Consider the following 17,580-nt stretch of genomic DNA (forward strand, 5'->3'; position numbering starts at 1 on the left):
GTCAGGATGAAGAGTGTATATCATAGAGGCCATGGCAAGGTGCCAACCCACTATATTTCTAGTTTTTATTTTAATATAGTTGTTTTGCATTTCTTAAGCTGGGAGCAGATTTGGACTTCCAAGACAGAAATTTATTTTTTTTTCTGGTAACTACCTTTCTAAGGCTGTAGAAATTTGTGGTTTGACATTTGGCCTATGCTAACTTGTGATAAGTTGCTGGTCAGCAACTAAGAGCCAGAGACTCCTATGACCTTAGTCATAGGACACCTGCAATATCCAGATAAACAATCAAAAGGAGAAGTAAGTGGGAGTGGGTGACATTGTAACTTCAGTAAAAGGGTGTGTGTGGGGGGGGGGCTAGCATAGTGACTAGCATAACAAGGACATAGGTCAAATCATTATCTAATGAAGACTTATGTTTTATATGACAGGCTTTAAACTGTCCATGCAATTAGGGAATAAATGATAGAAGTTGGAAGTTGGTAGAATGTGCTGGAACAGGATTCACCATAAAAGGAAATAGAATATTCTGCAAAGATGCATATTCAAGGGTAATTATAATTAAGATAATGAAGAAAGGAAGAAAAAAGTGTTTAAGAGGAAACAGAACTGAGGATGGCGAGCCTCAGTGTGTCCATTAGCAGGTGGACTTATTGACAGCTCCCAGGGAAACTCTGTTTTTATTTGCTACATATTATACTCTATTGGGATTTTATTTGTTGATATTTCAATAATTACTGATTGGCTTCTTTGACTATTTGAATAAACATTTATTATGCTTAATACTTATTTAGTAGCCAGAGTTTTTCTTGCCTGGGGTCCTGCCTGGGGGGAAGATTTCGCAAGGGTCCACCCTCCAGAAGACCTCCAAAAGGCTACTCCTGTCTCTGAGGCAAAGACAGGAGTATGCAAGACATAGAACCTGAATGATGAACCACGAAAGAGCAACCAGTGAGATAAAAATGAAACCAGTGAAGGGCAATACCTTGATTTGAAGATCCATGAGTCACTGAAGCAGAATAACGTGGCCGACTATGTCAAAAGCAGTAGTCATATCAAGAGAAAACAGAATAACATTCCTACCTCATCGAGGATCAATTTTACTGAGTTCACCAAACCAAGAAATGTGTGTTCTGTGGAATAGTGAGAAGGAAATCCTATTTGACAGAGATGTAATACATTGGTCTGATCCAGATAATCAGACAACTGAACTGTAACAATTTTTTCCACAATTTTTGAAACAAAAGGTAAATTTGAAATTGGCCTAAAATTTCCCATAGAATCCTTGATAACGGGTAGTACAACAGCCTGTTTCCAAAAGGCTAGAAAAAGACTGGTGGACAGACTCTTTGTAACCATGGCATGAAGAAATGGCAGCAGTATTTGAAGAAACCGGACACAGCTCATAGCCTGTACATTTGTGTTATTCTACCACCTTATGCTCTGCAATTAGTTGACCTAGATAAGGCAGGAAACTCCCCCTCCTCTCACTGAATGTGTCTTGTTTCCATGTCCATTATCTGGATAAAGCTACTGAAAATTATCTTTACTACTGACCACTATCCCAGAGGTGGACAACCTGTGGCCCGCCATTGAATTTTATGCAGCCTGTGAGACCATAAGTATACAAAGAAAACATTATTAGCCAGAGTTTTGGTGAATTGAAATACTATATTTCATAACTATTTTAAGAATAACCACTCTAGAAATTTGTTTCGTTGTTTTTAGTTACATATTTATTTATTTATTACAGGTTGTCTATGGAACTCTGAGCATTTCCAGTTCCAACATTATGTAATGATATGGCCCACTAGGGATACTACTGACATTCATGCGGCCCTCTGTGTATAAAAGTTACCCTCCACTGCGCTATCTGGATAATGCTGTGGAAATCCAAGGGCGGAGCCTGGAGCTACCCGGTTAGTGGTAATATAAAGTCCACCATATATATAAAATCTCACCTAGATGAAGACAGGCTCAACTGTAAAAAGCAATGGCAATGTACCACCAAGCTATAACAACAGCCAAAAAAAAAATATTTCTCTCAACACATAGAACAAGCTGCAAATTAAATCAAGCAGCTATTTAAAATAGTAAACAGCCTACTGCAGACCCCACAACAGAACCAACCTTCCCAGTCACACCTAACCAGCAATGATTTTGCCACTTATTTTGCCAACAAAATTAAAGGTCTCCATCAGGAGTTACAGACAGTTCCATCAAAGCTCCACCAGCTAATGAAGAGAACACTCGCTCTACCCCACCATGCACAGCCATCTGGGACTCATTCAACCAGGTCACAGAGGAAGCTCTTGAAAATATCCTGAAAGGTTGACAGCCTACAACCTGCCCTCTTGATCCCTGCCCAGCAAAGGTTGTACAGCAAACGAGCGCAGGCCTCATTGAAGGGGCCACTAAAATTGTTAACTCTTCTCTTATGGAAGGGCAGCTGCCAACAATACTAAAAAGAGCTCACTGGCCAGGACAAGATCAAAAACTACCGACCAATCTCTAACATTCCTTTCCTGGCAAAACTTATAGAATAGACAGTCTGCACTCTACTCAACGACTGGCTAATTGAAAGTAATTGGCTAGACCTACATCAATCTGGCTTCAGACCTGGGTACAGAACAGAGGCAGTTCTTGATGATCTGCACAGAAACCGTGACAGGGGATCTGCCTTGATACTAGTGTTGCTGGATTTCTCGGCAGCCTTCGACACTGTGGATAATAATATCATGCTTACAAGACTGGCAGAAACAGGTATCAGTGGCACGGTATTTACTTGGTTCAAATCCTATTTCTCAGATAGACAACAATCAGTTATGTTCAGCAACAGCACATCATTACGTTAGGCACTGAACTGTGGGGTGCCACAGAGATCCATACTATTTCCCACTTTATTTAATATCTACCTCAAGCCTCTAGATGAGCTGCTTCGGTCAATGGACACAAAATTCTGCATCTGTGCTGAAACTACTCATGCCCATTGAACCAGATCTACCCACAGCTCTGAATAAACTGACTGCCTGCCTAACCGTAACTCAAGAATGGGCAAACAACAACAAACTCTGCCTGAACCCAAGTAAAACAGAGATTCTTTGGGTACCAAACACAAGTGGACAAATACCCAACTTCAAAATACCTTTTGGGAAGTATGAACTCCCCCTAAAATCACAGGTCAGGAATCTTGTGATACTGCTAGACTCATCGCTCACTCTGATTCCGCAAATTCAAGCAACCTTAAAAATTGTCTCTATCATCTACGGCAGCTACAAAATCTCTCTCCATATATTGAAAAGACAACTCTGACCACAGTGGTCCATGCCATGATAACATCATGACTAGACTACTGTAATGCCCTGTACATTGGCCAAACCAAAAAAAGTTAGTATCAGCTCCAACTAATTCAGAATGCTGCAGCACAATTTATAGAAAGCTGCAAGTGGCATAACCACATCACACCCTTCCTGCAAAAGCTACACTGACTACCAGTAGCTTACAGGGCTAAATTTAAAACTCAATATTTGCCCCTCCGAAGGGACACCACCTTGTAGTGGTGGAGGGGCTTCTGTGATTCAATGACTCAGACTGCTATGCTGAAGGGCTACCCATATCATACAGGCCTCTGAGGAGAAACCAGACAAAGAGTGTCCCAAACTGGGAGAGTGGTGAGATGGTGACCTGGAGTTCGTATGCCCAACGGCCCAGCTGCCCTCTGAGGTTCTGTCTTCTTTGTGTAAATTTCCTCTCTGCAATTGCATTTTCCTTAACTGAGAGGAAGGGAACAACCAGCAGTCAGCCGCTGATGGCCAGCGTTTTGTCCCCTGAGTAGCAAGTGTGGGACCGCTGCGCATCGAACTGGCCACAGATGAAAGGGTTGGCGAGTCCTTTGATTAGCGCCGGCGAAGGAGCGTCGACGCTCTTGGACCTGGAAAAACAACCCCATCGCTCCCGAATTATTCAACCACCATGTCCAAAGGAGTGGAGGAGTGAGTTAGAGACATATGCTGAAACAGAGGACGTTTACAGCAGAACCTGAATCAGCGGAACCACTCCTAAACACCTCAAGAGAAATCATCTTGGAGTTTTTGGCTTCTGTGGAGGTTACATTGAATACCATCTGGAAGGTGCTTTGGGACCTAACGGCGGTAGTAAATAACTTTGTTTCAGATATGATCTTATTGGAGAGTTGCATGGACAATTTGACTGAACCCTCTGAGAGTGAAAAAATTTGATATGACAGGTGAAGTTCTGTACAAGCAAGAAGTGGTTATGATCTTGAAAATGATAATGGACCAGAAACTTTGAATAATAAGGTGGATGTTTTTGTGGATGATTAATGTCGAGATTATTGTTTTTCCCAGAGTTCCAGGTATGACTCGTAAAGTTTTCCTCAGAAATATTTCCTTAATTATTACTTTGAAAGGAGTGAAGCCTGTGAAAACTGGGATTGCTTTAATCAGTGGGATTTGAATTAGAGACTTGAATATATGTATCGTTAAATAATTTCTGGTTTTTAAAAGAGAGAGAATGTAATCAGATGTATTATTTCTAACTAAAACCTGGACAATAAGTATGTTCTCAATGAAATGAATTGACTATACGCCGTATTTGGTCTTGAGGAAGCCAACCAGATGATCAATGTGGAATAATGTATTAGATGAGTAATATCTGGGGATAATCAGGTTAATACCATGTTTTCTTTTTTTCTGTTTACTGTTTAATTGATCTCCTTGTCTTATTTCACTCTCCCTATTTTTCTTCACTTTGTGGTCTAAGAAAAAGAAAGATTGTATATAATCCATATATCTAGTTGGGATTGTTTTCTTCTTATATTGTATTAATGTGCAATCATCTCTGTATTACTGTTTGCAAGTGACCCTTGTAAAATGAAAAATTATAAATAAATGATTTAAATAAATAAAACTCAGTATTTGATTTTTAAGGTCCTGAGACAAAATGGGCCAGTGTACTTAAACAATAAGTTATCAGTTTGCACACCTTTAAGACCTCTGAGCTCCTCTCAAGGATCATCACTATCTATATCCTCAGCAAAAGAGGAGCCTTTTCAGGAGTAGCCCCCTGCGCTGAAATTTACTCCCAGAGGGGCTACATGTCATTCGAGACTACCTCTACTTCAGGAAGCAGGTGAAAGCCTGGCTCTTCTCCCAAGCCTTTAATACATAGGGTGACTGACTATAAACTCATGCTGTACCTGGACTAGCTTGCTACACACACTGTAACTTAGATCAGTTCCTTATCTCTTACTTAACTATAAAGGGAAAGGTGATGGGACTTGATATACTACCTTTCTATGGTTGCAATCAAAGCAGTTTACATACTATATACAGGAACTTATTTTGTACCTGGGGCAATAGAGTGTTAAGGGATTTGCCCATAGTCACAAGGTGCTGCAGTGGGAATCAAACCCAGTTCCCCAGGATCAAAGTCCACTGCACTAACCACTAAGCTACTCCTCTATACAAAGAACTTGCCTTGAGTTTAACTAACCATCTAATTATCCCAACTATCTCTGCACAATGTATTTTGTTCCCATCAAATACCTGCTCTTGGTCCCTCAGCTATATGGTAAGCCGTGTTGTAGAAAATCATTGGCATCATATCTATGTTAGTTGAATGTTCTAATGCATGCTTATTAGGCCTATCATTAGTATTATGCTCTGGTATTTGAATTCCAGTGCTGTTAAATGTGTATATTTTTTATACTGTTTCACGGTAGTTCTATTATTAGGTTTCAGTCTACTTTTTTCAAGTTTACCTCATTTATTGTATTTATGTTTATTCCTGGTTATTTTGCTATTGTTATGCTGTTAACAAAATTGTACATTTTATGTTAAACTGTACCTGTTGTACACCACCTTGGGTGAATCTCTTCATAAAGGTGGTTAATATCCCAATAAATAAAAAATAAATAAACTACCTAAATAAAGTTAAGACAGCAGACAGGCTATCTAGCTAGTTATCCGGGTACCGGTCTGAATATCACTAGTAAGATATTCTGTGTTGGTATCCAGGTACGTCCCAGAGCTGAACATCTAGGCATTATCTTTAAATGGTTTTTAACATCTAGGCATTAAAAGACCACTGACCACTGCAGGATGAATATCGGAGAGGGAGAGGGTAATCTTTTCTCAGTTGATCACCCTTAGAAGTGGGGCTTCTTGAGAATGCTTTACTTCCAGCAGTAAGTTTCCATTTGCAAACAAAGGAATGTCCTTTTTGCATTGAGGGCAGCTTCAGAGGTTGGGAAGTAAGACCAATGCTGGGCAGGCTTCTACAGTCTGAATTCTATAAATGGCAGACAGTTAGGAAGTAGGACTGGTGCTGGGCAGACTTCTACAGTCTGTGCCCCAAAATTGGCAGGAAGAGACAGAGATTATCGGGATCATTTTTGAAAGAGAAAGACATCCATCTTTCGACATAAATCGGAAGATAGAGTCCTTCTCCCAGGGACGTCCAAATAAGTATAATCGAAGTTCGATTTAGGACGTCTTCAACTGCACTCCGTTGCAAGGACGGCCAAAGTTCAAGGGGGCGTGTCGGAGGTGTAGCGAAGGCGGGACTTGGGCGTGCCTAACACTTGGACGTCCTTGACTCATAATTGGAAAAAACAAAGATGTCCTTGACGAATACTTGGACGTTTTTACCTGGTCGTGTTTTTCTTACGACTAAGGCACAAAAAGGTGCCCGAAATGACCAGATGACCACCGGAAGGAATCGGGGATGACCTTCCCTTACTCCCCCAGTGGTCACTAACCCCCTCCCACCCTCAAATAATCTTTAAAAAATAATGTCGTGCCAGCCTCAGATGTCATACTCAGGTCCATGACAGCAGTATGCAGGTTCCTGGAGCAGTTTTAGTGGGTGCAGTGCACTTCAGACAGGCAGACCCAGCCCCATCCCCCCCTACCTGTTACGTTTGTGGAGGAAACAGTGAGCCCTCCAAAACCCACCAGAAACCCACTGTACCCACATCTAGGTGCCCCCCTTCAGTTGTAAGGGCTATGGTAGTGGTGTACAGTTGTGGGTAGTGGGTTTTGTGGGGCTCAGCACACAAGGTAAGGGAGCTATGTTCCTGAGAGCAATTTATGAAGTCCACTGCAGTGCCCCTTAGGGTGCCCGGTTGGTGTCCTGGCATGTCAGGGGGACCAGTGCACTAAAATGCTGGCTCCACCCACGACCAAATGGCTTGCATTTGGTGGTTTTTGACATTGACATCTTTGGTTTCAAAAATCGCCAAAAATCAGAAACATCCATGTCTAGGGACATCCAAATCTAGGGACGGCGAAATTTAAGGATTTGGACATCCCTGATGGTATTTTCAAAACGAAAGATAGACGTCCATCTTGTTTCAAAAATATGGGTTTCCCTGCCCCCGGATCAGGCCGTTTTGCAAGGACGTCCCTTTCGAAAGTGCCCCTCTAAGTATACCAGTGTTTAATCATGAAGTGAAACCTGAGCAGAATGCCAGATACATCTCTGACCACCTTGTTGGGCAGGTCCTTTATCTTTCGACATTTACTATGTTACTAACCGTGTGTCCAGAGAAAGACTCATCAGAATAGCATGGACTAAGGGTCTGTACAGCTACAGGGGCAAGAGCTTTAGTGACACAATGTTTCCCAGCCATATTTCACTTGCAGGAGTTTTTGCACCTGTTGAAAGACAAGAGAAAAGAAACGAAACCTACCAAAGTCTCTACCAGCCAGGAGATTTTGAGTGAGAAATGTAATGGGGTGGCTATGATACTTCTGGAAGGCGGTGAAAAAAGCCCTGATGTGTGTTATACTCTTGGGTGTATTATATATATGAAAATAAGCCTGCTGAAGTCTCTAGGACTAGGAAACAATATCACTATTCTATTCTATTCCTAACATCATAGAATTAACCAGCTAGTGGCCTAAATATGAGATAAACCTTGTACTGAGGAATTAGAACATTTAAGATCTTAAAGATCAAACACCCTAGCTTAAACAAAATTCTACCTTCCACTGGAAGTCAGTGCAGGGTCACAAAAAAGGTGTTATTCTATCTGATTTCTTCAAAGAATAGATCAGATGTACTGCAACATTATGAATTGTTTGAACCCTCTCAACAAGAGTGTAACTGGTATAACTGCTCTCACCTCTCCCACCACCTCTCCCTCCACTAGTCCGTTCCCCTCTCTCTCCTTCCCCTCATTCCCTTTCCTCCTTTCCTGAAGTTACTATTGAGGAAACTACACTTCTCCTTTCTTCCTCAAAATGTACCACCTGTTCCTCTGATCCCATTCCCACCCACCTTCTTAATGCCATCTCTCCTACTCTTATTCCTTTATCTGTCACATTCTCAACCTCTCACTTTCCACTGCGACTGTCCCTGCTGCCTTTAAACATGCTGTGGTCACACCTCTCCTTAAGAAGCCTTCACTTGACCCTACTTGTCCCTCTAATTACCGACCCATCTCCCTCCTTCCTTTTCTCTCCAAATTACTTGAGCGTGCTGTTCACCGCCGCTGCCTTGATTTTCTCTCCTCACATGCTATTCTTGACCCATTACAATCTGGTTTTCGCCCTCTCCACTCAACCGAAACTGCGCTTACTAAAGTCTCCAATGACCTATTACTGGCTAAATCCAGAGGTCAATATTCCATCCTCATTCTTCTTGATCTTTCCGCTGCTTTTGACACTGTCGATCACAGCATACTTCTCGATACCCTGTCCTCACTTGGATTCCAGGGCTCTGTCCTTTCCTGGTTCTCTTCCTACCTCTCCCTCCGCACCTTTAGTATTCAGTCTGGTGGATCCTCTTCTACTTCTATCCCTCTGCCTGTCGGCGTACCTCAGGGTTCTGTTCTTGGTCCCCTCCTCTTTTCTATCTACACTTCTTCCCTTGGTTCATTAATCTCATCCCATGGCTTTTCCTACCATCTCTATGCTGATGACTCCCAAATCTACCTTTCTACCCCTGATATCTCACCTTGCATCCAAACCAAAGTTTCAGCGTGCTTGTCTGACATTGCTGCCTGGATGTCTCAATGCCACCTGAAATTAAATATGACCAAAACCGAGCTTCTCATTTTCCCCCCCAAACCCACCTCCCCACTCCCCCCATTTTCTATTTCTGTTGATGGCTCTCTCATTCTCCCTGTCTCCTCAGCTCGAAACCTTGGGGTCATCTTTGACTCTTCTCTCTCCTTCTCTGCTCACATCCAGCAGACCGCCAAGACCTCTCGTTTCTTTCTTTACAACATCCGTAAAATCCGCCCCTTTCTTTCCGAGCACTCTACCAAAACCCTCATCCACACCCTTGTCACCTCTCGTTTAGACTACTGCAATCTGCTTCTTGCTGGCCTCCCACTTAGTCACCTCTCCCCTCTCCAGTCGGTTCAAAACTCTGCTGCCCGTCTCATCTTCCACCAGGGTCGCTTACCTCATACTACCCCTCTCCTCAAGACCCTTCACTGGCTCCCTATCCATTTTCGCATCCTGTTCAAACTTCTTCTACTAACCTATAATGTATTCACTCTGCTGCTCCCAGTATCTCTCCACACTCGTCCTTCCCTACACCCCTTCCCGTGCACTCCGCTCCATGGATAAATCCTTCTTATCTGTTCCCTTCTCCACTACTGCCAACTCCAGACTTCGCGCCTTCTGTCTCGCTGCACCCTACGCCTGGAATAAACTTCCTGAGCCCCTACGTCTTGCCCCATCCTTGGCCACCTTTAAATCTAGACTGAAAGCCCACCTCTTTAACATTGCTTTTGACTCGTAACCACTTGTAACCACTCGCCTCCACCTACCCTCCTCTCTTCCTTCCCGTTCACATTAATTGATTTGATTTGCTTACTTTATTTATTTTTTGTCTATTAGATTGTAAGCTCTTTGAGCAGGGACTGTCTTTCTTCTATGTTTGTGCAGTGCTGCGTATGCCTTGTAGCGCTATAGAAATGCTAAATAGTAGTAGTAGTAGTAGTAGTAGTCACTACATTGCTAAAAAATAACCCCACACATATACATATAACTGTGCACTGTGCCTGGACTTTGCCCATGCCCACCTTCAAACTACATGCCATTGCATTTTATACAATAGCATGTGGTTGGAATATTGATATTTATGCATATATGTGGTACTATGACAGGGTGTACATCCTGTTATGGAACAGTGAGGACCCCCAACCCAACAACAGTGCCATATAAGATATCTACCTGGGTCTACGGTTAGTCCTGTGTCCCATCCTTACAGTTAAGTAATTATCCTCAAGCTGCTATCATAATAATCCTTACAGTTAAGGTGAAGACCTGGGACCCCTGTGTGGGAGGAAGTAGCTATCAGGGAAGCTACGTGGGAGGTGATGGGAGAGGGGAGAACTAACCCTTCTGGGAGCTAGTGATATAATTCCTTGAGTGCTGTGAACAATTGATAGGTACCCAGTGACTGAGTAACCATTTGCATATGATCTGCACAGGCAGATCGGCTGTGGACATTCCTTATAAACAGGACCAAAGAAGGGAGGAAAGGCTCATGCTAGGCCCCAAGGGGGAAAGATATGTTCTTCCTAGGATTTTAGGGCACACAGGGGGATAGATTATTGTAGAGTCGTAAACTCACATTAAGAGGAGAGTCAAGTCAGGACCCTGTGGTTGATGGGACTACTAGTTACAGAGTAACTGAGTGAGTATTTTTACTAAGGATTTGTAGGCTCACACCTTTGGGTGGGCAGTGAAGAGAGTCAGATAATCAGCCTACACCCTTCTGTGGGCAGTGTATGATAGATACATATATACATGCATATTCCCATATGCTGGTTATTTATGCACATTCTCATTGCCTCCTTATAGAATTACTCCCTCAATGTGGCAGAGGGAGAGCAGAAGAGGGGCCATATTTCACCTGCTAAAATTAATAGACGTGGAGGGGCATTTTCAAAAGAATATCCAAGTCAGAATTGGAATGTCCTGCTCACAACATCCAAAAAACCGTCCATCTCACAGCCAGTTTTGAACAGGAAAAATGTAAGGATTTCCTGTTCGAAAATATGTGAGAAAGATGTTCTTGCACTGAAAGCATAAAAACAGAACAGCCATTTTTCAAAATGAAATGTCCAAAATATGAACACCAAAAAAGCAGGCACAAAAACAGCCGTCTGGTATCATTTGTACAAAAATGGCAACACAGATGTCCCTGCAGAGCAGAGGGCCAGCCTAGTGGTCAGTGTAGTAGGACTTTAAACAACGGGACCCAGGTACAAATCCCACCTTAATTTCATTACATGTTATTGTGAGCCCTCCAGGAACAGATAAAAACCTACTGTAACTAAAGGTCTGCCAGTACAATAGCCATCATGCATGCAGGTGTCATATAAATTCAGGTACAATAGATATTTCTGAGTTTCAGGAGGGCTCACATATTTGTACAGAAATAAAAGAGTTAAAGTGGGAGTTACACTTGGGTTCCATTGTTCAAAGTCCACCACACTGACCACTAGGCTACTCCTTACACTTGCTTGCTGCTCAATCAGGGCACATTTTTCTACCTGGACGTTAGAATCGTAACCAGATTGAGGGTGCAGGGGGAGTGGAGAGAAGACTGCTGACAGCGCTGGCATGTATTTTAAATGCAACAGATTGCATGAAAAATAGGCACCAGCGCTGTCAGAAGTCCATTTGTGGGAGCAGCCGCTCCCCTGGCAACCCACTTACCTACGCCTCTGCTGAACATGATTTAAACAAGTCTAGATAGAAACATCCTTCTTTTTTGCCTTAGACGTGTCTTCCCATTCCATCATCACTAAAAGACATCCTAATTTTGGACCTGCTATAGTCCCGCCCAAAACAAGCCTCCAACACACCTCCTTGCTATTTGGATGAACTGCAGTGTAAAATATCCAAATTCTACCTTTTGAAAATCGTGATTTTGGCATATGGACTTTCTTGTGACCATTTTGAGATGTCCATCTGCTTTGAAAATGAGTGTCTTTGTTGTCATCCCTCTTATATAATCTAGGCAAAACATTCTGCATATTCCCAGGAGGGAAACTACTCACACTTTTACCTAGCAGATTTACAGCTTCCGATGTGGAAAGCCAGTACCTAGAGCATGACCAACAGCCAAATAACCTTACCAGGAAAATGCTCTCTACTTTGCCAATGCCCTTTCGGAGGGAAGAGCCCAGGTGGTCCCCTACTCCAGCCAGAAGAATGCCAAAGAGGGGAATCCCCACTAAGGCATAGAAGATGCAGAAGAGTCGTCCTCCATCTGTCTTGGGCGCGACGTTCCCATAACCTACACATCATAAAAATAGCCAAGATCAGCCAGAGAGTTATGAGACATTCTTATGGTATCCCTTTCTCTCAATTCTTGCTTGAATGTTTATTGCTGGAATTGTTACCATTGAGCCTGAGCTCCTATGTGCCCTTCCTAACTAGTAAAGAACATAAGAACTGCCATACTGAGTCAGACCAAAGGTCCATCAACCCAAGTGTTCTGTTTCCAATAGTGGCCAAGCTAGATCACAAGTACTTGGCAGGATCCCAGAAAGTAGCTAGATTTCATGCTGCCAATCCCCAAGTCTATCCTAATAACGGTTTATGGACTTTTCCTCCAGGAACTTGTCCAAACCTTTTTTTTTTTACTTGTCAGGAGGCTTCCTATTGTAGCATCTGCCCCTTGAAAATTATCTAAGTGCTTCATCCTTTTCTCTCCTTGTATTTTCTAGTTTCCAGTGTTGCACCCCCCCCCCCCCACACACACACAAAAAACCCCTCCATATCTACCTGTCCTGTCTATGTTGCATCTCTTAAGCCTCTATTTGAGCTACATCACAGGAGTCAGTTGCTTGCCACTGGCAATTTAGAAAAGTGCCATGCCAATTTACGAGAGAAATTCCAAATGCTATGGTTTACCAATGGTTGTGATGATTGTTCCGGCAAAGAAGAAAGAGCTGCCAATGTCCCAATGGGTGAAGGTGGTGGTATTGGTGATATTTGCCACTGGGTCCACTCCTGCCCCCATTGCCTCTTTCAGTTGCTGGAAGAGAAAGGTGGATTCAAGCAAGCAAAAAATTCATCCCAACAAGAAAACATGCAGTGGCACAGAACAGACTCTCCATCTGCTTTCTCTCTTTTATCTTGTAGAACCACTGGATTCTAGTTTTGTAACAATTTCTTTAAATTCAGGAAGGGCATCTCTAAAGAAATGTCTCCACTTGAGTTCCAGTAATCAGTTGTAGTTTAAACATTGTAATGGTTTTATGAAAATGAATTTTGTAGCACTATGAAGGTCATTTTAGAATCATTCACATGTCCAAATAGCGACATGTATACATATTGACTGGCTAAATGTGTAAATGACAAGCTCAGAAAGTCACTACTTATATACATAGCGCTGGGACACAGAGATTTATACATTTTTCCTGTTGGCTTTCACTCAGGAACCCTTTTACAAAGATGCAGTAGGGCTACAGCAAGGGTAGCGTATGGCAAAATAGCATTACCGCTGGGCGTGCTCAGGCACCCCATAGCAGTTCTGTGTTTGTCACGCACCATTTCCTGTGCTAGAAAATAATTTTTATTTTCTAGCGTTGGGGGGGGGGGTGTCAGGGAGTAGGTGTGCCTGGCAGTAATTGGGCAGTACGGGTACATTGCCGTGTGCTGCCCGATTACCACACAAGTAGCACGTGAGCCCTTACCACCTGCTAAACAGGAGGAGTAAGGGCACAAGCAGTAATGGCCACACGCTAATTTGGAAATCAGTGCATGGCCATTAATGGCAGAAATAGAATTTTGTCCATTTTAGAGCCACGATAAAAAGTGGCAGGAGTGAGGAGGAAACCCAAGCACTTAGGGGCCCTTTTATTAAGACACACCAAAAAAAAGGTCTGTGCTGGTGTAGGCATATGCATTGGATGGGCGCAGGTCCATTTTTCAGCGCCCCTGCAGAAAAGGCCTTTTTTGCCAAAAATGGGCATGCAGCAAAATAAAAATCAGCGCACGTCCATTTTGGGCCTGAGACTTTACCACCACCCATTGACTTAGCGATAAGGTCTCACATGTTAACCAGGCGGTTATCGCCACGCGGTAGAAAGTAGAAATTATGTTCTGCCGCGCATTTTGGATGCACATCAAAATTAGAATTACTGGGGCATATGATAGCCGGGAGGTAGTACTAATTTGACGTGCGTTGTACGCACATAGGCGCCTATGAGGGGCATAATCAAATGGGGCCGGCCATCTATAAGGGCGGCCATCTCTAATGACGGCCCCGTTAAGCGGCATACCCGACTGTATTATCGAAACAAGATGGCCAGCCAACTTTCATTTCGATAATATGGTCGGGGCCAACCAAATCTAGACATTTGGGCCGCCCTTAGAGATCGCCGGCATTAAAGATGGCCGCAATTGGTTTTCGCTGATAATGGAAACTATTGGCAGCCATCTCAACCCCGGCCAAATGCAAGCCATTTGGTTGTGGGTGAAGCCAGCATTTTAGTGCACTGGTCCCCCTCACATGACAGGACACCAACCGGGCACCCTAGGGGGCACTGCAGTGGACTTCACAAATTGCTCCCAGGTGCATAGCTCCCTTACCTTGGGTGCTGAGCCCCCAACCCCCCCCCCAAAAAAAAACCCACTCCCCACAACTGTGCAACAATACCATAGGCCTTAGGGATGAAGGGGGGCACCTAGATGTAGGTACAGTGGGTTTCAGGTGGGTTTTGGAGGGCTCCCATTTACCACCACAAGTGTAACAAGTAGGGGGGGATGGGCCTGGGTCGCCTGCCTGAAGTGCACTGCAGTACCCACTAAAAACTGCTCCAGGGACCTGCATAGTGCTGTGATGGAGCTGGGTATGACATTTGAGGCTGGCATAGAGGCTGAAAAAAAATGTGTTTTAATTTTTTTGGGGGGTGGGGGGGGGTTGGTGACCACTGGGGGAGTAAGGGGAGGTGATCCCCGATTCCCTCCGGTGGTCATCTGGTCAGTTTGGGCACCTTTTCAAGGCTTGGTCATGAATAAAAAGGGACCACGTAAAGCTGGCCAAATGCTCGTCAGGGCCAGCCTTCTTTTTTCCATTATCGTCCGAGGCTGACCATCTCTTAACCATGCCCCCATCCCACCTTCGGTACACTGCTGACACGCCCCCTTGAACTTTGGCCGGCCCTGCGATGGAAAGCAGTTGAAGCCGGCCAAAATCGGCTTTCAATTATACCGATTTGGCCGGCTATAGGAGAAGGCCGGCCATCTCCCGATTTGTGTCGGAAGATGGCCGCCCTTCTCCTTCAAAAATAAGCAGGCAAGCATCTTAATAAAAGGGCCCCTAAAACTACCACCGGCCATTTTTTATTGTGGCTTAGTAAAAGGACCCTATAAGTTGTATAAAAATGCTCATTTGGGCCCGGGCTTTAAACAACAGATTAAGGGATCCAAGGTTTCTTATTTTTGTCTCAGAAGTTTAAAAAACCTTTTGCAACTTTGCTAGTTAATGGATGTCACTTATAGGTATCTCTCTCACCCCCCCCCCCCCCCCCTCCAATATTCAGCCTGCAGCAGTCAGCATTTTGTTTTTTAATACAGGCTGCTGCAGGCTTTTTTTTTTGTACCCCGCACTTTCCCACTCATTGCAAGCTCATTGCAGCTTAGGTACTTATTTGTATCTGGGGCAATGGAGGGTTAGGTGACTTGCCCAGAGTCACAAGGAGCTGCCTGTGCCTGCAATGGGAATTGAACCCAGTTCCCCAGGACCAAATTCCACCACTCTAACCACTAGGCCACTCCTCCACCAGCATCCAGCTAGCTTTTTTGCCTCCTCACATAGGTGCCCTGTTATAAGATCAGGTCCTCTATGTCTCTGGAAAACATCTTTGTTCAATAAGGCTCTGTATTTCAATGGCAGTTATCCTTACATTTGTCAAGTCACAGGCATAGCAAACTGTACATGCCAGCAAGCACGACTCCTCATCCACAGGAAATGAAAGACACACGGGTAATTTTATAACCAAGAACCTATAAAATTCTCAAATATGAGCCTATTTTATAGAAGCCACATAAGATCCTATTTGGCCTTTACAAAAGAGGGTCCTACAATGACCCCAGTGGCACACAAATTCTCTCACAGAAGTTTACACCTGCTCAAAAGGAGGTGTAAACATGTATGTCTACTCTATGTGTGCACACATGTATTTTACAAAACTCACCCTTGCTTCATCACTTCACATAGGCCATCGGTCAACTTTATTTTATATACTTCTATCCAAGTGATTTAGAGATAGACTTTTCTTAAAGGGGATATGTAAAACATAAAGGATGCTTAATTGTATTCTTGGTATTCTTGCTTAATTGCGCATTGCTCATGTTTACACTTTTGGGATGTATTACTCCTGTCTGTTCTGTTCTTGTTCTTATTTGTAACTTTCTCCAGTGTCCCTTCCTCAATAAAAATATTTACAAAAAAAGAAAACAAAAGAATCTCACAAAAGGATCTAAGTTACATTTTTAATTACAATTAAAAATGTAAAAACAAAGACATACACCTTTTTCACAAAATTAACCACACTAAGCCATAACATTTAAAACAAATTTAGAACTAAGACACATAAGGAAGCTGACAGAAAGTATTAAAACAATATGCGATAACAAAAAATGAAGTTTCTGCCAGAGATTGTCACGAATGTAAGACTGCCCATTACGCTCATGAAGAGGAAACACTATAGCAGAACTTCCAAAACTGGGGGTCAGGACCCCATATAGGGTCACAAAATCTGTATTTGAGGTCACAACCTGGTAGGACTCCCCATAGGTGCATAATTATTCTGCACTTCCGAGATGTCACACAATTTTATTTGGCTGTGATCATAGGGTCACAGCCACAAAAAGATTGACAAGCACTGCACTATAGTATAAAAATAGGTCTTCAATGCCACCTTAAAATGTCGAAGTGATTTCTGATCAAATGTACGCAGGAAGAGCGTATCAACAGAAAACACAAAGAAATCTTTATTGATGACACTCAAACCAAGATAATGCCTGACACAGGCTGTGTTTCGCCCACATAAGGGCTGCATCAGGGGAAAAAACCTCTTGGAAAAGGCACTGTAGTACGTTAAAATAAACTAGCACACTGGCTAAACGTCTGTCATATCGCTCTCAAGAAGATGGCAGCACATACACAACCACAACACTATCGCTTTTCCAAGAGGTTTTTGCCCCTGACACAGCCCTTATGTAGGCGAAACACGACCTGTGTCGGGCGTTATCTTGGTTTGAGTGTCATCAATAAAGATTTCTTTGTGTTTTTTATTGATCTGCTTGGTTTGTTCCCACACTGGAGTTTGCAGATTGGTTTCCCTGTTGTTTCCTTAAAGGAAGAGCATTCCAAAGTGTGGCTGCTACAACACTAAAAAAAAAGAGGAATGAAAGTAACGCAGTAGCAGAAGTGATGGTGACGCTTAGAGGCATCAGATAAAGATATGTAACAAGACCTATTGAATCTCTTACAGCACACAGCTGTTTCAAATCAGAGTTCTTTTTTTTATTTCTTATCGATCATTTGCCTCTACAGCTTTAATTTTTAACTTTT

The 17,580-nt window shown here is 43.1% G+C and overlaps 1 protein-coding gene across 1 annotated transcript in view; it reads right to left on the minus strand.

The window, feature by feature from the left end:
• The window catches only part of KCNK4 (potassium two pore domain channel subfamily K member 4), a 44,456-nt gene that overhangs the window by 15,424 nt on the left and 11,452 nt on the right, over positions 1 to 17,580 (minus strand). The window contains exons 2-3 of the mRNA XM_030219955.1: positions 12,909 to 13,032; positions 12,128 to 12,288 (exon numbers count right to left, since the gene is read on the minus strand). Coding sequence (XP_030075815.1) covers positions 12,128 to 12,288; positions 12,909 to 13,032 — 285 coding nt within the window. The remainder of the gene's footprint in view (positions 1 to 12,127; positions 12,289 to 12,908; positions 13,033 to 17,580) is intronic.

The sequence above is a fragment of the Microcaecilia unicolor genome, chromosome 11, assembly GCF_901765095.1.
Source record: "Microcaecilia unicolor chromosome 11, aMicUni1.1, whole genome shotgun sequence".
Taxonomy (NCBI): domain Eukaryota; kingdom Metazoa; phylum Chordata; class Amphibia; order Gymnophiona; family Siphonopidae; genus Microcaecilia; species Microcaecilia unicolor.